The sequence below is a fragment of the Gymnogyps californianus genome, chromosome 6 (genome assembly GCF_018139145.2).
Source record: "Gymnogyps californianus isolate 813 chromosome 6, ASM1813914v2, whole genome shotgun sequence".
Lineage (NCBI taxonomy): Eukaryota > Metazoa > Chordata > Aves > Accipitriformes > Cathartidae > Gymnogyps > Gymnogyps californianus.
Window position 1 is genome coordinate 32343460 of NC_059476.1, and position 23744 is coordinate 32367203.

At 38.1% G+C, this 23744-nt stretch overlaps 1 protein-coding gene across 3 annotated transcripts in view; it reads left to right on the forward strand.

Annotated features, from left to right (window-relative positions):
- Positions 1 to 23744, forward strand: part of GRID1 (glutamate ionotropic receptor delta type subunit 1) — a 556760-nt gene that overhangs the window by 485442 nt on the left and 47574 nt on the right. For all 3 annotated transcript variants that reach the window (XM_050898995.1, XM_050898996.1, XM_050898997.1), the window contains 4 exons: positions 15177 to 15278; positions 16844 to 17041; positions 19055 to 19379; positions 20741 to 20879. In XM_050898995.1, the coding sequence (XP_050754952.1) occupies positions 15177 to 15278; positions 16844 to 17041; positions 19055 to 19379; positions 20741 to 20879 (764 nt within the window). The remainder of the gene's footprint in view (positions 1 to 15176; positions 15279 to 16843; positions 17042 to 19054; positions 19380 to 20740; positions 20880 to 23744) is intronic.

The window sequence follows — 23744 nt, forward strand, 5'->3', positions numbered from 1 at the left end:
TAGTACTGAAAGGCAATTTAAACTTAGCCACATTCTTATGAGGGATAACTGCACAGGCTTCTTTATACATACATATATACATATATATCTGTCTACTTATATCATGTATGTCATACATATATTTTTAATGCCAGCTGCGTGTTCCCTAAAGGACAGACGAAGAAATGGCATTTTTATGACAGCCCTAGGTGAATGTAGGGAGGGATATATTTTTAAAGGAGAACATTTTAGCTAATTCAGCTATGATCTTAGATGATTAAGTCTATGTTACTTGGCAGGGTGAAGGCAAAGTCCTTCACTGGAGGAGCTGTCTCTCATCAGGATCTGCCTTTTGAAGGACCACCTGAAGAGCTGCATCTTGTCACTCTTGGGATGCAGGGCCTGTGACCTGGGTACCCAATCCATCCAGCTAGCCAGGCTTTTCAATAGGTTTTGGATGAGAAACAGTCAAATCTTTTTCCCTTCTGGACTCTCAAAGTGAGTGAGTGAGTGCTTGTGCTGGTACCAGACTGACAGCCCCCAGTGTAGGAACCCTCCTTCTGCCTCTGAGCAATGAACAGACGCAGCTTTCACGGTCTGAGCTGCCAATTCTGGAAGGACCTCAGCTGTCGGAGTTTCTTCTCCATCCTTGACTGTGTCCATTTTGTATGCCCATCTGAGCACAGGTTGTCGACTAACTGTGACTTTGGGAGTGCTAATTAGCAGCATTTTAGTAGGATCACCTGGGCTGATGTGATGATCGTATTTGTCACCTATTCATTCATCCCTCCCTGTAGTTCCTACAGTTTGAAATCCGTCATGGAGCTAGTTATTAATCTGTTTAATGCAGGTCCCTCTAGTTCAGTAACGGGCAAGTTTTCACCCAAGTATCACGAGCTGCTAAGTTGATGGACAGCCAGCAGATTGTAGGGCCTTTCAACCATCAGTGCTTGTCCTAAGCCTGCTCCAAAGCAGCTGGGAATATTGCATCATGGAGATGTGGACAACAACCCATAATTATTAACCTGCTGTTAATTTTGTTTCCTTTAATTAATTAGATTTGTGAGCAAAGTCTGTAGCCTCCAGACATTCTGGGACCTGCAAGGCAAGTCTGTGAGTTACAAAAAAAATCCATGTTGGCTGGAACTTTTTGAGAGGCCTGATGCGCTGTATGCAGACAGAAGAACAGTCTACAGAAATGCTGAAAGTTCAGCAATTGCTACAAATTCCCCTTAGCTTTGTGAAGAGTTGCAGGCAGCCAAATACCAACAAACGATTTATTTTACTCTGAGCCTAGTGAGAGCAGGGAGATTGTTGCTAACTCATAGCTTTCTACTTCCTGTATGCCACCTTTTGCTTATGCAAGGGAAGGGTTTTAGGAAGAGTTCCCAACTAACACAATGGAGGGTGTTATCATTGTTTCTACTAAACGAAAGTTTCTTTTTCCAAGAAACATTAAATAATTCTACATCTTACTGTGCATATAGTAGGTAAGCATTTATTTTCCATTTTCTAAGTATATCTTGTCTAAATATATTCAATTTCTGCTGGCAGGTGACATTTGCTTTCCACTTTCCTTGTTCAGCTGTGTCTGCATTTTAATGCTGAAATGCAGTGTTGAAGATTTTTAAGGCAACCCTTCTAAGATAATTTTAAAATAAAGGTTTAATACTGTATCAGAAAGTTGGCTTTCCAAAGGCAGTTTTCCAATTTTCCATGGGCTGATTTTTGGCCAGTCTCTATTATTTGGATAGGGTTGGGGTTTTGTGTGACTTTTAGTCTTTTTCCCTCTGAAAAATATATGGAAGAACTAGAAGAGATACAGAGGAGGAAAAAGGGTGATTGGAGATATCAGATTGCTTCTATATGAACAGACTATAGAGACCATAATACTTTACCTCAGGAAGCAGACAAAAGAGAGGAGTGTGGCTAGGTGTTTATGAAACAAAGAGATGAAAAGACGAAATGGGAACAATTATTCATTTTTTTCTCATAACAGAAACCTAGAGGATACTTAATAAAATGAACAGGTAGCCAGCTTACAACTAATAAAAGAAAGTACATTTTCAGAGACTGTATGCTTATATTTTGGAATTCATTGCCACGGAATGTGTGGAAGAGAGAAGTTTAAATGGACTCAGAAGACCTTAGGAAAATGAATGCCTGATGGGTCCACTGAGGAAATAGTCTTTATATTGCATTTAGGAGATATTTCTCACACTTAGAATTTCATGAGAGGGAATACTGATTTTTTCTTTAAATGTATAAACGGCTGGATAACAATCACCATAGCAACGAAAAGAATATCAGGTTAAAGCAGTAAGGAAGGGATTTAATGAATGTAACGTGTGTGGTTTTTTCCTCCTTGGATATGTTTGTGGTAATTCTTTGCCATATTTCTGCATCCATATTTCTCTGAGGGCATTGCCCATTTTAGCCCTAATGCTGCATACAAATACTCTGCTGTTTATTGTTGAAAGAATACCTACCCCGCAGTGACAAAGAGCCATTTACACTGTAGGAAGAAATCTTGTAATATTTTAAGCTAGGGTGGTCTGCAAATGAGATCTGACCGGTGGGCCGTTCCCAGAGAGCTGCTGCCTTTCCCCCAGAGGAGGCTCTACTCCTTACCTGTGGCCCTCCATGGGCCTAAAGAGTTTGTCTCCTCCCACTGAGATGTTTGGACCACGCACAAATCATGTCTTGTTTTCTAATTCGAGCAAGTTTGATCTGTCTAAAAGCTTTTCGTGACACTTTGGGAACATCAAAGCATCAGGTGCAATATTACATCAGCTTTGCAGTAATTACATAAACTTACTAAATTATTGAATCCTTCCAAACATGATGTAGGGCTCTCTTATAAAGCTTCTTGGAGATCAGTGTTTATTTTTAAAGCTATGGTAAGGAATCTGAGCGGTGAGCCTTTAAGCATTACACATAGTACAAGCTGTATTTCTTACCTGCTTTCATTTCTTACCTTTGACTACTTTGCTGAAGTTACCACATCCTTTCTAGTGATGGAGTTTTGCTGGTACATGTTAGTTTGTGGAGCTGGGGAAAAGTATTTATTACTGTAATCTTTCTTATATACCCTATGTGCACTGTCTGTCACTGCATAAAATTGCTCAGAAGTTCTGAACATCCAGTATTTTTTTAAAAAGCTAAAAAGTCTCCCCAATGTTGATTTGAAGTGGGAAAAAACAAAGGAGGGCAAAAACTTTGTAAGCAAAAGGTTTGTAAACAGTAACATGGAAAAGTATTTTCCATGCTTACCACGGTTTCTTTATGAAGAATAATCAAAGATTAGCTGAGTGTATTGTTATATTCCTTGTGAATACTTAGCAACTGGTATACAGTTTATATAAATGATAATATCTATGGATATAATGTTTGTATATTCTCTGCTAATTGGCTTTCTGAGCAAGCTGATTTTATTTGCCTTACAAAACCTGCTCTATGTACGTAACAAAGCCAAAGGGATAAATATATTTTTGAAAGCTGTCTCAATAGAGCTTGTTGTTAATTAAAACCATTAAATGTATATCATTACAAAGAAGAAAATTCAATTTTCCTTAATACTGTCTATAGTTCTTCTGTTTCTTGGAGAGGTAATTATCCATTACCAAACATCAAGTTATAGTTTTTTTACTCAGTTTTCTTTGTTGTTGAGGAGAAAAATGTCTGCAAATTGTTGAAGCCATTTTGTGTCACATTCTATGAGAAGCAAGGATAAAGATGAAGTCATGTTGTAAAGATCAAAATAAGGGAAAGTTCAGTAAAAACTGAACTTTTAAATTTATTACAGGAATTTTCAGTGTTCCACAGATATGGGTCTAGATTCCAGTGTTGATAACCAGAGCTGGTCAAAATTCACTAAAAACCTTCAGCAGGGAAACTTTGGCATTTAGGGTTGTTACCTATGTCAACAGAGAGTATTAACTTCTCTTGACAGCAGTTCTGATAAAATATTGTTTTTCAAAATGTTCATTTTAAAGTACCAACATTTCATCTAAGACACTGACCTCTTTGTGTTAAGGTTTTAAATTTGTTTTATAAATTACATTTATAAATCCACACCTTTTGAATTAAAATGTGAATTAGGATATCTTTTCCTCTAGAACACTGTCCTTGTTGTTGTATCAAGGCTGCCACTAAAATATCGTAAGGTAATTAGATAATAGCAATGGTAGGAAAACGAAATTAAATAACATATGTATACAAATTTAATGGAGAATGTAAGAAGATACTGAATCTCAAAGCTTTGCAAATGAAAATTTTAGTAAGAATTTTATTTTTTAAATAATTTTCTACAAAAAAATACTCTTGAAGTTGTGGAGCTTTTCAGAAGTATCTGAGGTTTGATGGAAGAGCATTTTTCAATACAGGATTGAGAGCTAGCTCGACAGGTGATACCAAAGAGTGGGCTGAACTTCGCTTTCATTTCAAGATGACTCAGCGCCATCAACCAGAATCAGAAAGTGAATTCATGATGGCCAAGCTTCAGAAGATCTGCTGCTGGTGAAATCTCACCATGGTCTCTTTCTCACATGACCACAGAATGGGCCAGGCTATGAAAAGTTCAGTTGTTGGAACTGCAGATATACATACGGTTTTCTTGAACGTGTAGTGAGAAGTCAAAAGCATTCAGCTCAGATAATATCCAAGAAATCCAGTAATGAATTGCAAAAAAGAGCAGATGTTTTAGCATAGCCAATTGTAGCATGCTGATTGATTCGTAAGTGCAGAGCTCTCGTGTAGAACAACTAGAAAAGATACCAGGTCCTGACAGTTGTCCAGCTGCACAGTCCTCCCTTGCTTTCCCTCCCCAGTAAAATTCTCAGAACATCATTGCAGGAAGGTATGTGGTTACGACACTGCACAGAGCAGGACAAGAACCTACATAAAATCAACATGAATTTGTATTTGTTGTTAGATCCAACTTTTCAATGATTTTTTTGTTTACAAAACAGTCTGCTGAGTTCACTATTGCATAGATAACAAGGGTAGTTCTGCTCTCAAAAGCTAGTAATTTCCCACCAAAAAGCATTTGGAAGCTTTGAAAAGAATTTGTTCTCTGTGTGAAATGGATTTGTTTCCATTTTACCCACACATAATGAGTAATGGCAGGGGGAATTGGTTCAATTTTGTCCACAAGCAGCTACTCTTGAACTACCTGACTTTCAGTATTTAACAGCAGCGTTCAGAGTATCCTTCGAGTCCAGCACCTGCCATCTCTCACTGGGCAGCAATTTTGTTCGTTTTTAAAACTGCAGAAGAAAGATGAGGGGCTTGTTTGTCTTCCAAATAGGTAACCCAGTGGCAAGGCGCTCATGCTGTAGGGTTTTTCAGCCAGTCACTTGTGACATCTGTTGTGGACTTTATATTTGGATTGGTCTAACTTTTATGATTACTTATCAGTTTTAATTTTATGCTTAGAGGCCTGGTTGTTCATATCAACTGGTAATTTACAACGCCCCTGGGAAGTGCCTGATTCAGCAGTATCTTAGGTACTCACAGTTAGTTTAGTCAACCCTTAGAAGAATTGTGATGCTGCACGTACGTCTTTTGCTATAGCAACACTGCCATCTGATTCAACAACAGCATTGCTACGTTAGAGCATGTTGTTCATATCTTAAAGCCCTGAAAAGTGGCAAAACTGCAGATGGACGGGGTGGAAGTTATCTGCCTGCTTTACAAGAGAAAAGCCTGTGAGATCCTAGAAGAAAATAGCTCAAATTTATTTTTAACACCTTTTTTGCCGCATTTTGATTTTGTGTTAGGTAAATGAAATGCAAAAATTTGGGGACAGAGTAATACTTGTCTGCACTTTATAGAGAAACCATCAGAGGATAATATTCTTGTTCATATTGTTTTCATTACTCTTATGATTGCTTCATTTAATACTACATCTTTTCCAGTGCCTGTGTTGCTGCACTAATAACATCAGCATGTTGCAGTCACTGCTCCTTCAAAGACTAGTATTAATTGAAGCAATTTATTCTACCAGAGCTGAAGATGGCCTATTTATACTTTTATATAATGAATATTAACAGGTTACATTTATCTTGTCATGTCCTGTCAGCTCCTTTTTCTGCTTCATGCGGATTTGCTGCCCCGTACACGCTTTGCTCAGGCTTGGCACAGTAGAACATAGGTGTTTCTCTGTGTTGCATAAGAGATCAGAGATGCTCACCAGCTATCACAATATGGAAAGAGAAGCAATCCTGATTTGGTGTCATTGCTCCTTCATTGACTTGCTGGCAAAATAATGTCTCATTCTGCCAATTAATGGAGCAATATCTTATTTCAGCAAAAAGATAATATTCATAATTTATATCCTTCAACATAATGTTAAATGTGATGTATATGCAACATAAAATATAACGTATATGGTGCTGATCCATTCCCAAGGGGTATGAGAAGTCTTATACTGTGTCAATAAAAGCTGTAGGGTTACAGAGAACTACTACTTCAATTCTGCATGTAACTCCTCAGTACTGCAGAAAGCCACTGTATACACAAATGCATGTACAAGAATATCTTAGCTTCCTTAATATTAGTAGCATAAGGCATAATGTGTCTAATCTTCATTTATGTTGTAGAGCTCTACTATATCTAAAATAGTTGGCTTTTATTAATATGGCCATTACATTTAATTGAACTGATCTTTGGCTAATGAAAAACATAAAGGAAACCACTTCTTCTCACATGAAAATATTTGGTATTCTCTGCAATGAAGAACTGTAAAAATAGTGGAGTAAGATACTGCTGAGTTATGCTAGTTAAGGTCAAAATTGTTAATTGCAGTGAACAGCAGAATTTGTAGAGCAAGAGCTGAATAAATACACAGGCTTCTAGAGAATGAAGAATATTAATGCCGAAATACCTCTACCAAAGCCTCTGTTTGGAGTCCTCTGTCCTAAACTACCCCCACAGTTCTGGGTTAGGTGGTGTAGTTTTTCCCCTCTAGGTTTTCCCTATCTATTATGTAGAAATTATTGTAAATTACATGGAGAGAGATGCTCTATATCCTAGACTCTAATTACTCTCTGGATGATAGTGGTTTAATACTGTAATTGATCTTACATGGCAAAAACATGTTTCTGATACTAATTTGCATTTTGTTTTAATGTAATTTTTATCACTTTTCATTGGGTTTGAGCCCTTTGAATTATTTTGAAATTTTCATTCCAATTTGTATACATTTTCTTCTTGTTACTATGCAGCTTCTTGCCCAAGTACATTTTGTTTGCACAATTGGAGATTTGTTTTTCTAAATCTTAAATAAGAATTTCATGGGACTGTCTATGTGATAGTGACTCAGTTAATGCTACTCTTCTCTCTTAATTGTGAGCCAGTTCCCTTACATGATTTGAAGGGCATTATGCTACTTCAAGGGCAGTCTTCATGTGGCATCTTAATCCTAGACTTTTGCCATTTATCTCGCTGGCTTCTCTGAAGAGCAGTGGTGTATATCTGTTTCCTTAGATATGTCAGTTCAGGTCAATTGCTCTTTCCTACTCAAATCCCTCCTTCAGTGTTCTTGAACTTTCTTTATTTTCTATTCTAGGTCTATGCTCAATTAACTTTATATAAGTGTAACTCTCAGGATTCAATGGTATTATGTAGGTTTGCCAAGTTAAAGCACAATTGCAAGTGATTGTAGGCTGGGACCTTAAATTGCTCCTGTGCACTTTCTACATAGTTTCTCCCTCGCTGAGTTCTAGGAATGGCTTCATTTCAGCAGTGAGGAATGGATTTTTCTATTGGAGATAAAAATATCTGAGGTTTTCAAGTATTCAGGAATTATGCCATTCATCGTAAAGACTAAACCAATACCTTTGACCTTTGTGAATGATAACATGCCCCCATACTAGCCTTAAAGATGGTGATTAATCCATTCACCTGAGATGTGGCAAACTGATGAGGTCATAGGCTAAACCTTATACTCTGGGACTTGAATGAAGTTGTTCCACATATGAGAAAAGTATTCTAATCATCTTTGGCTGGGATCTAGCATTATGTGAAACACCGGTTCAGATCTGATATCTCTGGTGAATTCAGGAACCACCAGGCTGTCAGGCTGTTCTTTGATTTCCTTCATATATGCTCCTCCTCATATCCTGGATGTGCCCAATCTTTCCTGTGAAAAATTGTTTTGTTTAGAAATACCCAGAAAAGCTCTGCCCTTTTATCTATTTCTCATTTCACAGTCTGCATTGAGAATGAATAAATGTTTCTAGGAGATGTTTTGTATTTCATGTGAAAGGGTCTCTGTGGATTATTAGAAGTCAGCAGCAGTAGTTCTGTTGTCTGATTATCTAGTTTCATTTCTAATTTTCCCATTTCTTAGTCATCATCTTATTCACAGTTGCATCTTTTACTTTTCTTGTACAAACTGACGACTCCACCCTACTAGTAGTTGTCCTGTTCTCCCTTGATTTTCTTCCAGCATACCTAAATCTTGTTCAGACAGATGCTAAACACAGTATTAAGACTGTATATCCTTCTAGGCTGTGTTGCGACTGCTTTCTGTGCAGCCTACGCCATGAGACATGTGGAGTCCAAAACCACACTGGTACTGTTGCAGCCGTACTGTATTACAAGCTCATCATCCATTTGCAGCTCGCTTTCACCCTGTCCAACTTGTTAACATTAATTTCTGTGTTTGTTTCTTCAATTGAAGTATCTCTCTTTCTCATTTTTCCTCTTCATAAGTGTTCACTTCTAGTTATGCAAGATGCATATTATTATTTCATGTCTGGGTTCTTACCACTCCCATTTATTTTTCTCACTGTTCTAGTCTGACATATTTGCGTGCTTCCCAGTTTTGAGATATCTTTGCATCTTAGACATTTTAATTTTAGTAATTTGCTATTTCCTGTTCCAAATCATTAAAAAAGCTATTAAGTAAATAAGATCTTAATATTGACTTGCTCTAAGCTACCTCAAAACTTCTCATCTTGATACATCATTCTTCGTTGTTGCTTAGAAGTTAGTCTATAAATCATGTGATATTGTCCTTACGCAGGAAACAAATTCAAATTGTCCTAGGTGAGGTTTCACAAGACCCTGTATGAAACCAAAGTAAAATTCAGATACAAGTATATTGTCATCTTCATTTCAGTTACTTATTAATTCTGCAGTACTATTGAAAAAGCAGTCAAGTTTGTCCAGAATGATTTGTTCATTATAAGGTCTTGCTGCCTAATGCTCATCTTCCTGTGATCCTCTAGAGATGTTTTATTATCATTTATATAGCACCATAAATTTGCAAAACACTAAAATTAGAATAAGCTGCATTCTTCTCCCTGAAGAACTCACATTCTTAAAGGCCCATTAAAGCATCAACAGTCACACCAACGTGCTTCGCTGTCCTGCGCAGAAAACCAGGGTCCTGTTGGACAAACAACAGTGGCATGGTAGCCCCAGAGGAGGCAGCCCTTCCCTAGTCCTCCATTTTTTCTTACTTTATATTGGCTAGTCATTGCCTTTGAAGAGCTTATTGTCTCAGGAGATGGATGATGCTGTTTGCTGAAGTATCGGGAATGGGAGAGAGCAGCTTTCCATGATCTCCCTGCCCTTCTCTGAACTTTTACTGTGCAGATGCAATCCTTGTGTGGCCCCTTAATGGCAAACTGAGCATTTTGAGCATTGAACAGGATGTGATAAAATTTTCACCCAAAAGACTGAGAGTTTCTGTACCATTTAAGACTTGGTTCACAATCCTCTGATTCATAGTTTTAGTATGTTTTGGAGTTCTTGGTGGCTCTATGGCTATGGGTGCATAGGTATTCCAATCCCACTGTGGATGTTCAGAAGCAAGCTACATCTTTAATACAAAAAATGCAGAATATCAGAATAGAATAAACATCTGGACGTAGATGACTTGCAGGTATTTCACTGCAAACAAGATTGAGTTATGCTGGACCACAGAATATAGCTTAAATCAGTTCAGCTAGTGATCTTGTCTAGTATCTTATCCCTAATAATGACTATAAGCTTATGCTTTAGAGTAGAAATGTTAGAATATTCCTAATAATTATGTAGCTGTTACACAAATAAGTTGTATCAGTGTTTGGATTTGCTTGCAAGTACGAGAATTGATACCTTTATATTTTCCTAATCCTGTTTTATGTAACTATGGATTACACAAATACACAGTCCAAAATGTTTTTTAAATTTTTTCTTAATTATGATCCCATATTTCAAATGAAAAGGTTTTGGTACTATCAAGGCAACTCCAGTCATAAAAATGGAAACGATGTTTCAGGGAATCCTGTCAGTTCCTTATGAACAACACATAATCCAATGTCTGAGTCCTACTAATACCTTGTTGTGAATGATATTGAATGACAGCAAATTCTCTAGATTACTGATATACTGAATTTAAAAAAGAATCGTGGACTTCAATGTAAATATTTGTTTTACTTACTATTTAAATGGAATTCCTTTTATTCCTTAGAACTGCAACAGAGGAGTGTCCAATTTGCTCCATTTATTTAATGGGCCACTGCCTTATTTCATATTTGTCTCCTGTAAACATTAATTTTCTTGTTTACATTTTGTTTGTTTCAGGTTTTTTTTTATTATCATGTTCACTTAAAATCTGCTTTTATAATGTTAAATGTTTCAGTAAGTGTTTAGCCATATTGCAAGACTGGCAAAGGGAGTGAGGCCCCAACATGCAAAATATACTTACATGGTACAAGGACATCATATTTGATATACACTATGTTGACTTCAAGTTTGAGAAACAAGTTGTCATTGAAGTGAAATCCATTTCAGTTCAACTTCAATCTAAAAGCATTATCAGATTGTGAGTGGCATAGATTAATTTATTTAACTCCATGCACAGAACAGCTTTCATATTCACAGAAAATGTGCTCTGGGTTGATACAGGTGTCTCTGTCTCATGGCATGAGAACTGCCTGCCTTGCACTCTTTTCAATTTCCTCTCTGTTAGAAGTTTTTGAGGTTTCAAGGCAGGGGTTCCCAAATTTAATTTCTTTGGATAGTGCAACCTTAGCTCCAAAGGAGTCACCAGATAAACGTTTTCAGGTTTTGGTAAGATAGAAGATGCATGCTCTGGATTGATTGTAGCCCTTTCAAACATTACTGTACGTCTGCTGAAAATTATCTTGCTCTATTTCTTATGGGAATCCCATTTTCCCTGAAAAGCAGATCACGTTTAGGATGGCGTCATACTTAAAATGATGTTAGACAGCAGTGACATGCGTTATTTGGACAGTAACTACTGCATCATAAACTAAAATAGTGTAGATGATCTTACTGTTGTGATAGAAACATTAAATATTCACTTTTTATGCTAATGTCAGTTTTCATCTGTATTTACTAGTAGTTTGGGATAATTTTCATCTCCATTTGTTTGGGCCTGAGACAGACGTTTGCCATAGTCCAGTGGTGTGAGTGTTCACAGTGGAGTTAGGAAAACTAAATTCAAGTTCCTGATTCAAGGCATATGTAATTATTGTGTAATAGAGTAGCATGAACATGCAGACTTTGCAGACAAACAGATGTGTAACAAATAACTGAGTTTGTCATCAGTTTAATCTCCTAAAGGAAGTGGCATGCAGGCTCTCAACCTAATTGATCAACTTCACAGGAGGTAGTAAATCTTGCAAATCAGTGTTTAATGCATGCAGCCTTGGTTTATTTGAGCAGAACGATTGTCTGCATCATTGTGCTGATGAGGGTCTTCACACTTCTGTGGAGTTGTTTCTGATATTCACTGGTGTGAGTTTACCATGACATCTCAATATCATTTCCCCTGGGGAACTAATTGCTCAAGTAAGTGTTGGGCAGCCAGCAGCTGCATCATTAACAAAGTCATGAAACTCCTTTGTAGAATTTGACTTCTAATTTATCGATGGGAAACTCAGGAACCCTAAAGTTACATTGACATCAAGTTTTCTTTGGAGGTCCTGACAGACATCAGTACCCTTCAGGACAAAGTCCTGAACAGCAGGTTCAAGAGGCATACTTTGGATGACATCCTTTATCATTTGACATTCCTAGGTTGTCTAGCCATGTAATTGTTTTGCTTGTGTGTTAAGTATGTGTGTTTGGAGCTTTACATTGCTTGTGGAGGTTGAAAACAATGTTAAAATCGTGACTTTCTCTCTCCAAGCTTTTCCTTGCAGTTCTGGTTGAAAATGCAGTAAATATTGATAAAGATCAGAAGCATGTCTTGCGTCAGAATTTTCCAACACATTACCTGTTTGTCTGAATTTCACATTTGTTTCCTCTGGTTTGTCTTTATTGGATGATTGGGCTTCTAATGTATGGCTAGAACTATAGGATTCCCAGCAATATGGCTATTTCAGAAAGAGAAGCTAGGAAGAAGGTTTAAGTTGAAAAGCTTTAATAAAGTAGCTGTTTTCAAAACTTGAACTCCCATAACCGAGTAACTTGAGAATCAAAAAAACCCCACCCAGACTGCCATTAAATACATGTTTCAGAGGGCATTGATTTTTGAAATACATCCTACAAGTGCTGATTCTGCAAGCAGTTGTTTGTCATAATCAGATCTAAAAGCCCTTTATCTCCTATCAGATGATGGCTGTGCTATAACCTTTGGCTTCAGACTACTGGTAGGAACATGGTACATATTTCTACAAAGAATGAAACTCTAACGGCCTTATCAAATAACAGCAGTACTCATTGTATTGAACATTGCTGGAAATTAGTTTCTCAGGCACTGATCTTGACAGGTCAGCTGTCACAAATTGATAGACGTATCTGTAAATACATCGGTCCTAAAAACAAAATTCTGTCTACAAGAAGTGGAAGTTAAAATTGGCACACTTCTGAACAAATGAAATGTTCTGAAGCACAAGGATGCACAGGAAAAATCCCTTCTGGAAATGGTTTTCCTTATGTTCCATTTATCAACTTTATTCGCATAGTTTGCTTTTTAGAGACTGAAAAGTTTGTGCCTCCATAGAGAACACTATGGAGATCTGTGCTGAAGTGAAATATGCTCCTCCTCCTTGCACTTACCCCTACTGCATAAAAGAGGAATCTTTGTCTTGCTCCTTTTGAATAAAAGGAATAAATTTATGGTTTTGCACTGGCACGTCTCCAGTTCCTTTGTGGAATTCTTAGAGTTAATGCAGAATGTGAAATGTAGGGTATTCGAAAAGTCTAAGGCCTTGATATAAAATCAGATAGAGTTTTTGAAAGGAAGAGGAGTGGGAGAAGGAATTGAAATGTCAGTCCACCAGTGGTGAAGTAATAAATGAATGTGTTACATTTTCCATTTTTTAATAAATATTTAATCATCATCTGTAGATTGTGCAAGCCATTTTGGCCAAAACCTTCCATGTATCTTTATCACATACTTACTGCATAGGACAGCTGAAGAAGGCTTAGACAGTGTACTTTCTTTACAGATCTGAAACACATTATATACCACACACACCTATACTGATCTTTGAAATCTGTTGAACCACATTGATTTATGTCAGATGAAAAATTCCTCGATTTGGTTTGGCAATAGCAAAAGCTAAGAAACACCTGGACATATTTCAGAGCAAGCATCTAAATTCGAATTTAAAAGATACAATGGCCATAGGTATCTACCTGTATTGCTGCAGACACTTTTATGTGCAGAAGCTAATCTGTCACTCCAAACTGGCATCACAGGGGGAGAGTTTTCAATCTGAGATACTTTACCTTTCAGGAGTGTCATTAGAAAGCTGAATATTATTCAGTCATTCTCCTTCTCCATCCTCCAGGTCATCTGGATAAAAGGAGGTGTAGCTTAATTCTTTCCTCTCCTGTGTCTCAGCTTTGAAGATTTAGTGACTACAGAATAATTATCATCCGTTGTGACAGTTATGATGGCTGAATATTCACTGAATGTCCCGTTCTTTTCTAGTTCCCTGTTTATCAGTGTAGTGCAACAAAACAAAAATAAAACTATACAGATCTCTCCCATCACATTTTATTTGTTGGTTTGATTTTTGAGGCTTTAGGATAAAACTGAAGTCATAGAAATAAATCATGTAGGACATCTAGCCATAGGCATTTTCAGTGAAATAAGTTCTTTCCAAGAAGGTTTTGACTTGTTACATGAAAATTAGCTTCTGGCAGGAAGAAGCCACATTTCACAGATCTTGGACTATGTTTAATTTCTACAGGGCATGCCTTCAGCTAACAACACTGCTTCCATGTATGTGAGCATAGTATTGGTGTTTAGGAGTAGAGCTGAAAAAAAAAGGAAACAGTTTCTACTTGATACTATTTATGACTCTTCTGAACAAAATGACACCATGGATTCTGTTTGAAGGCAAAAGGAGTGTCTGACTGCTGCTGCTGCTGAAGAGCACATTTAGTTTGAATAATACAAAGGTCACTTAAGATTGACTTTTCTATTGAACCTATTCTATTGAATTCTACTGCATTTCTCTTCAGAAAATGCAGTAAAATCGATTTTTAAAGCAATACATTTAATTGAAAAATAAAATATTTAGATGTAATGTTCCAGGGAGATATCCTGAAAACATGCATCCAGGTACATCTAGCAGATGCATGGAGTACTGGTAGATATGAGATATTTGATCACCAGGAGCCTGGGAACTTGAGAGGCTGTCATTGTTTTACTGATGAGGTAGAAGTAGGGCAAGAACAGAGAAAATAGGACTTAAGATAGGATCTGAAGAAAGTCCGAGAGAGAAAAGGAGACAGTTTGACACCATAGAATCTGTGTCAAGAATTTATGACTATCAGTGAGCGAGAACATTGTGCAGCAGGAAGAAAGGTCAGTCTTTGATAAGCAGTAGGGAATGATTTGAAAAGTAGGAGGGGATCTGAGCAGAGAGGGAAATATGGGATAGTGAGACCACAGATAATCCTGAAGACTGTCAGGCAATATAAATTTACTGTAGAGAAATGTCATATCAGAGTGATCTAAGTGAAATAATATGACAAATACTACAGATAATAGAGCAGTTATGGTAACAGGCATTGATGAACATACATTCAGGCAAGGTACTTGTTTATGTCTGTCCTCTGAATCTCACTAATTCTGATTCTGCATTAACCGCCCCCCCATATCTCTCATCCTCTCTATATCAGTTCTGGATTCGGTCAAGCTACTGTTAAATGTTTATGTAAATACTGAAAGATTTCTGCCTAACAGTCCTTCAGACTCACTGTACTTTCTCTTCTAGTTGGCAACGTGGGACTCTGAGAAAGGACTGAACGGTAGCCTACAAGAACGACGTCTGGGCAATGACTTACAAGGATTGACACTCAAAGTAGTGACTGTCTTGGTACGATCCTATTTGAGTTCAGGAAACAAAATGCTCAAAATAAAAAGGATCTGACTGAGTATTTTGGGCACTTCCCGCAGTATTTTTCCCTATCATTTTCAGTTCTGTATTTTTGGATGATCAGTTACATAAGCAAGGAAGATAGATGATGGTCTTTTATTATTTTATGTGAAGCTGTGCACTGTTAGGGATACAGAGCATTTGTTTGTTTGCTTATGCTGGTTTTCTGCATTGTAATTCCTACTGGGCATGGAACCAGCACAGGGCCTGAGTGCACAGGGTTGTATTCCAGATACCGTACTCTAACTCGGATATGCAGTTCTCAGCATTTCATGGATTTTAAGATCAGATGGGCCAATTACGATAATCTAATCTTGGCTTTTGTACACTGCAGGCTGTAAAATTTAATCAAGTGTTTCCTCCATCAAGCTCATAAATTCCCATTGAGATAAACTATATATTTTAGAAAGGCGTAGTCTTTCCAAAAAATCATTACGCTTTTGGGACTACTGTCTGTTAGTATCCAGAGTGGTAGCAGAGCTCCTGTCAGCTAAGTGCTAAATTAGGGGCAAATTAGGGCTTGAATGCATTCCTGCCTAAAATATTGTAGTTTGCAGATTGCAGAATGTGGTGTCTTTTTGTGGTTTTTATTTTTCTTTTTCTGAATCATGGTACAAATAAGAAGTACCACATAAGATCTTTAAGGCACTCCCCTCAGCTCCCAGTTTTCTTTCCTCTGCCTGGTGACAGGCAAGGTTATGCTGTAGCTTACGTGGAAGGTGAGCAGATCCTTTCCACAAGAATGTCAGTACCGGGTTGCAAAGGTGGCCAACTGCAGTGGCTGTGCCACCGGCAGCCCTGGCATTCCCCCGCAGGACAGCAGGATGCCCATGCCCGACAGAAAATATACCACAAAATGCTGCATTTCCTTGGTCCCAAAACATACTTTAATTTAAAATACTCCAGGAACCAGTACCCATGACAGTTATTCTTTGAATTTTCAAAATTTTAAATATTCACAAAATGCAGCGCTTTTAGCTCTTGTTTCAGTATGTCTCCTGGATAAAAGATTAATCATTGTCTGTAAACGACGGCTTTCTAAATCTGATATGGTCTGAGATAGATGGACAGTAGTAATGTTCCTATCTAGGACTCACGTGCTTAACTTATCTATATTTTAGACAGCTAGTTAGGACACTAAGGTAGGTGTCTGTGCCCTCATTAGAGTCAGTGAGAAGAGGCGGGTACTTCAGAGAGGAATTCATTCTGTGGGCAGCAGGAAGCTGCTAGAAGGGGTTGAATTGTCTTCTGGAGTCTTTGCCTCTTCTCAAGAACTGTGGAAAACCCAAGGCCATGGACAGGACTCAGGTGCTGAGGCAGTGGTGTCTGATTGGGATGCCTCATAGTATCCCACGTGGCCTACAGTTTTTGCCTCAGAAGGTTATGAGTGTCTCAAAATCTGTGCCAAGTTGTCCAGAATTAACTCAGAAAACATCCTTTTGCTAAGAGAAGCAAACTAAAAAAACTTGTTTCAAGTATCAGTTAAGATATTGTTTTGTTCTCAGGAAGAACCTTTTGTGATGGTGGCAGAGAACATACTTGGGCAACCAAAACGATATAAAGGATTTTCCATTGATGTCCTGGATGCACTTGCCAAGAATCTGGGCTTCAAGTATGAGATATATCAAGCTCCTGATGGCAAATATGGACAGCAGCTCCAAAACAGCTCCTGGAATGGCATGATTGGAGAACTCATTAACAAGGTACACAGAGAAAAAGCTGCATTAAAAAAAAAAAAAAAAAAAAAGACGACTCTGCCGAGTAGGGTGTCAAAGCTTTGTAGGGAGGTTGTTTAAATTCTTCCCTTTCTCCATTCCAATTACAAGAGAATGAATTAGGATCAAAGCACCAGTGCAGAATGCTTCTGAGATATGGGTGGTTTGAGTGTGGTGTAAACTGTGCAATTTAAGACCCTGTATACAGGATAGGAACTAGAGAGCCTGTTGTTCTATTTACTCCCAACTGTTCTCAACATAAATTATATCACTGTAAATCTGTGTGTTTACATAGCTGTAAGAATAAGAAGAGAGGGCATGTATGTGTGTGTGAGTGAATGACTATAGAAAATAGAGAAAAAATATTGTATTCTTCTTAAAATATTAATTGCTATTATTTTAATTTTTGTCACTGTGTCTTTGCTACTTGTTGGTAGGTGTGACTTTATTTGGGTCACTTTGTGGCAATGTGTTTGACAATGATCAACTGTTTGACTCCAAAACAGGAAAAGTGTCCCTAGTAATATACTATAAAGAAGTGTTTTGAAGGACCAGAATTTAAACTGATCTCAAGATTATTCATTCATTTAAAACAGAGAGGACCAGATTTCTTTTCTTAATTACAGTCTTGCAAATCAGGAGTAAGTTAATTGAACTCCAGTGAAGTAAATGGGGAAAGTTTGTAGCTTAGAATCTCACAGAAAATGAAATTAGAGTGTATTTTGTTCATGTTCTTGCTATCTGACATGGGACAAATGTTAATCAAGAAGGAGAATCAAAAGAATTAATATTCCATGTTGCTGCCCTTTGTAGAAAAGGTTACTCTTCTGCAGTGGAGTTATTACTGAAAGTGAAAGCTTTCTCATTATCTAGTAAGTAGGCGGCTCAGTATCTGGTGAGTAGATGTTTAGGAAGAAATAGAAGCAATTAAAGCAATAGCAAACGTGTGTATGACAATGGGATATTCTTGGTTGCTGCTAGGAAATAGAAAGAATTTTGTACGTATTTTGCATTGACATAAGCTGTTTGAATTTCATTGATTTGAAAATGTGGTAAGAAATCCTGTTAAATTTCTTTGGAAATTGCTTTCTTTGAAGAAACAAAGTATATTATGGTATTTTTAAAATGGTATTTCTGCTACTAGCTTTTCCACTGACTCCAAAGGATTTCAAACCAGACCTCCCTCACCTAACATTTTCTTTACTGTCCCAACAAAATGTAGAGATAGGAAACAAAAAGTACATTCTATCTTTTGAAGAGAACTGTTTTTATTAAGATGGAAAATTATTCAAAATCTAATTGCAGCTCTTCAAAAACTTTGGGAATCCTGTTTTATCTTTCATTGAGTTTGCATGCTCTTTAAGGACCCTCTGCATGTAAAACCTTCTCACTTTAAATGTTGAGGTCAAAGCAGTTTCAGGAGCTAAGCTGCCTTTGGTGCATTCTTCCCGTTACTAGTTTTTGCAATCGCTTTATTCGTTGTAAAAAAAACAAAATCTTCCCCCCAGTTGTCATATGAAATCCCTTCATGAATATGGGAAGTTGGCAACTCTGCAGGGAGAACAACAAACACTAGCTCTTCGCACCTTGCTATCAAATACACAAGCTAAATAAATGGTGTTTCTTTCTTATTGCTTGCAATGCACCAGGTTAATACGGTTTGGAGTTTTAGGCATCCTTTGGAAAACAAGTGAGGGATAAAGATTAAATAAGTTGCACTCATTCCAGAGAGGAGTCAGGGTGACGCTTTTTGTTCTAGAATACGTTGACACATTATGTTTCACTACTCTGCTTTAGACCAGTGCACTTAACTAATGTTCAGATGATGCAACTGATTCTGGTTTTATTTTTAGACAATTTATTTAAATTTGTCTAAATGTGTTAAGTTATAGAAAGAAATGCATGGAGTCACTTGGTTCTTAAAAAGTTTCTCCTTAAGGCTCACGTTGGCCAAATTCATGGTGAAAGGAAGAGATCTGATCTGTTGCATTTGTCTCGCAGAGAGCAGACCTAGCCATCTCAGCCATCACTATAACACCAGAACGAGAGAGTGTTGTGGACTTCAGCAAGCGGTACATGGACTATTCTGTGGGGATCTTAATCAAAAAGCCTGAAGAGAAAATCAACATCTTCTCTCTCTTTGCACCTTTTGACTTTGCGGTGTGGGCTTGCATTGCTGCAGCCATCCCTATAGTTGGTGTCTTGATATTTGTCTTGAACCGGATCCAGGCAGTCAGGGCGCAGAACGCTTCCCAGCCGAGCCCTTCTGCTTCCTCCACCCTCCACAGTGCCATCTGGGTCGTGTACGGCGCCTTTGTTCAGCAAGGTACTTACTGTCTTATAAACACCACTGACGGATGTTCAGAAATGTTCTGCCTTGGGTAAAGCAGGTCAGGACATGTCAGTCTTGGCCAGAACAGTCTAAAGATGAAAGAGAAGGCTTGTACGGAGAGGTAATACGTTTTATTAGCCCAGCTGATGAAAAGTGGGAAAAGGTAGGTAAGTTGGGGGCGGGGGGGGGGGGGGGGGGTATGTTCTGCTGTTCTGTCTCTCAGTAAGTCCAGAAAAAACACTCCTAGCAGGCTTTTCCACTTTGGGAAAATCATCACGCTGTAAATAAACTACAGAGCTGCTTGGTGCAGAATTACAACACTTCTCCAACTCTGAAACTAGCGCCTTTTCTAATTATTTAAATTTAATTTTAGAAATTTATATGGTTTTGAACTAATATGAGACAGGTTATCTTTTGGTGCTTTGAACTTGAATAGGAAAATGATTTGTAGGCTTGTAACCAACTTTACACTCAGGAATCTCTAGGCATAGGACTAATCCTATTGAATTCAGCAGGATTGCTACCATTAACAAAGCTACTTTTGTAAATAATTGTTTGCAAAATCTGCCCACATAGTTTTTGTCCCATATCTATAATGTTAGTACAATTCTTGGAAGGCAGGTTTTGTTGAATGCTAACATATGGGTATGTTGTTAACTTTTTCCACATTTTTTTCATTGTGATTGCAAGCTTATAAAGCTTCAGCTGGAAAATCCTTACTGTTGCTATGAAACTTGGTCCCTCATCTCATTAAGGTGGCATCCCTGATGGGTTTAAGTACAGTGAGATACAATCAGCGCATACGCTGAAGTGACTAGCATCAGCTATATGGTAAGGTTTGGTCTCCAACAATGTTCAAGGATAACTGTGCTTGAAGCCCGCTAGAAAGAAATCTTCACGTTGTTTGAAATGTTGTAAAGAGTGACAAGTAATGACACTAATGCTTCAGTCTTTGCAGATTTAAATACAGCACAGATAGCACAGAAACCATTGGACAGTTTTGTGTTTTTTTCCCAAACCTAAAATGATCACTTAGTCGTGCTTCACCATTAAACTTCCTTTATTTAGAATATTTTTCATGTTCCGTAGATTTGATCCTCAATAATTCCGAAGGGAAATATTTTGAAAGATGATTTTCTAGAACAGTATCCAGGGCAAGAAGTTGACTGGAGAAAATGTTTGTAAATTATCAGTCTTAACGGAAGCAGTGTTTTTCTCACAGTGAAAGGGTGGTCTGGAGGGCAAGCAGAAATGCAGAGGGGTAGCTCCAACAAAGTTTAACATAAGAGGGCACACAGAAGGTGATGGTAAATGGAAGCTGCTGAGAGACCCTTATTTTCTCTGTTTATTTGTAGGGGGTGAATCTACTGTCAATTCGGTGGCTATGCGCATTGTAATGGGAAGCTGGTGGCTCTTCACCCTTATCGTGTGCTCTTCCTACACAGCGAACTTAGCAGCATTTCTCACGGTATCAAGGATGGATAATCCCATAAGGTAAGAGCTTCTTCTTAACATGAAGCTGGAAACCTGGATTTCACAGAAAGGTATTATCCATTTGAGCACTCATTCTTGCAAGAAGGAGATAACTCTCTAATAAAATACTCTGCTTATTTGCAGTGGCTGCTTTTCTCTTCTCCCTCCCTCTTCACCTTCACTCCAACAACCCCCAAGCAGTTTTGACAGGTGCATGGAGGAGACAATAGCGCTTTAATTGTGTATTTTTCCAGAAGAGAGGTCTTTCATGTTTATATGTATTTTGCTTAACTAGAGTTCTCACTGCTTCAGCTGTCTTTATTTCTTTGTTGAACATCAGCGGGAACTGCCACCTCTAGGGAACTATATAACATTTCACTTCTCACCTTCAATGTGTAATTTTATGTTCTCAATATTTTGATATACACTGTTGTTTATACTATTATTTGCATGTAAGGTAATATAGGCGGTCTTTTAAAATATAAATGGCCAAATATAAATGGCCAGATTCAGTGGCATTATTTGCAGAAACAGCTTCTTCTCAAGGAGGAAAAGATAACCGAACCTGACTCCAGGATAATAGATGTAATATAGCAGTTGTTTTATTAAATTTATATATAATTGTCTACAGTTGTGTTGGCAATATTGTGATGATAAATTACAGCTTCTGTAGCAAACCAAATTTATCTTGCACCTTTGACTTCTTTCCCCTGCTGTTTGCCTACTAATCCATACCCAATGAGAATATTTTCAATAAACCAGGCCTCTGAGCAGCTCCAGAGAGCTGCTGGTTGTTTGGTGGCAATTTGTGTGTGTGTGTGTGTGTGTGTAATTTGTTTTTCTTCAGAAAATTTAAAGGCTAAAGAATGTTTTCATTTCTTCTCTCAAAACACGGACAAAATTTCCACCTTCACACTGGCATGGAGTACTGGGAGGGCCATTGATCTTCCGCAGTCAGTGCTGACAGGATTAGAGCCTGATATCTCATGTTTGATCTAATGGCGATGCAGCGGAGAGGTGGCCAGAGGACAGGCAGTGCAACACAGGCTCTCCTCCTAGAAAATGCTGAGCCAAGGATTCTAGGTGCTAGAGAGTGACAGTTACTCTGTCGGTCTCATTTGGGGTTGCACTGGGAAAACTGGGACTGTAACGTTTGTGCTTGGCTCCTGAAACAGCAGCACTGGCACTTAAAAAAGCTGCTTTTGCCTTCTCGGTGGTATCTGCACAGAAGCACATAAATAAGGGCATTTCTCATAAACACGAGTTTAACAGTATTTCCAATTTTTAACTTGCCATTGCATACTTGCAGGTGATGTAACACTTCGTATGGATATAGTGTTACAATAATAATAAAACTAGCCCAAAACCATAACAAGCTTTGGTTTTAAATTAATTTTCTGTTAGTTTAGCCAAAATAAATGGGTTTCAACAGTAATAGAAATAAGAACTGCAAGTAATTTCTGGAAATTGCATGACAAACTAAATAGAATAAAACTACCACAGAGTATCTGTGAGGCCTGACTGTAATGGGAATAAGGTTAAGCTCAATGCATAAATGGCTCTTGAAGCCAAGACATAAATAGTTCTCCAGAAAGCTTGAATAATGATCTCCTCAAAAATTTCTGAAAGTTCTAGTTCCTTCATGGCAGAAGAAGTTGTCCGTTTGGTCTACTGAGCACCTTCCAAAACTCAGCAAAGTTCAGAGGAGGACAAAAGTTGGGGTGAAATGCAGTGAGGAATCTGCAAAAAAAGACACAGGTTTAAGAGCAGAACTGTGAATTACTAGACGCAGCCTTTGAGGCTGAGCTATTACAACATTTACAAGGGGTTTTGATTCCCCTTCTTATTAAAATGAAAGGACATTGCAAGAAACTTGAGGAGGAGAGAAGTTATTTGGGTAAAGGAACTGCTCGGTGTTGTTTTGGGACTTTAGAGCCCAGACGCCTTTGTACTGTTAGAAATGGCAGCTGAAGAATTATAATTAAATGCCTTTCTACACCTAATGGTAGCTGCCACTTTCCAGGTTCCTGATACTGCATCCCCTTGTACAAGGTGAGGATACAGAAGGAAAAAAGCACTCTACTGTGATCTGCAAACACCAGCAGAGTAATTCAGGTGCCAAAACATAAATGTCTAAAGTAATTTAAGCTGCCATAAGGTTCACTGCCTGTGCTCCAGCTACTTGGCTGTAAGGGCAGGGGTCTCCATTAGGTGTTGTCAGCCACAACGTGGTTTATTCATATTGCCTGGGGTGTCTAAAGTGGTCCCGGATGCTTTGCCTTAGGCACCCAAATAATTCCCGAGGTAATCTGAAATGGTAGCTGTCAGAAAGCTCTTTGATTTTATCACTGGTTGGCATAACGGAGACAGTTAAGGGACTTGCTTGTCTTGGCTTGCCTATGGCTATTTTACAAAGTTTGCAGAATCTCCCTGAGATCCTGCTGCTCTGAGAGAGAGAGAGATCTGGACTAACCCCTCTCATCAAAAACTGCTAGTGCCTTAGGAGAGAGGAGACAGGGTAAAGAAATAGGTTCTCCGGAAACTCTGTTGAGCCTTCATCCATTTCTAAGCTATGATGAAGGTATTTTCATAGGAGAAACATCTTATAAAATGTTGTGTCAGATTTAGAACAAATATTTTTCCTGAGAAAGTAAATTACTGCCTTACATGAATGCATCATGGCCTGGTGTCTCGGCTCCCAGTACTACTTAGCTTCAGCATCATATGATGTGGAGTGGCTATTTTTGCCTTTCTAAATCTGCCTCTCAACTTGCCCACACTATATCTTTCGTGGACGCAGAAAGGAATACTTATGTGAAATCCATTTTTCCCAGCCAAAAAGGCACAATGAGTTATAGCTGAAAATTTGCTCACCAGCTGAGAACT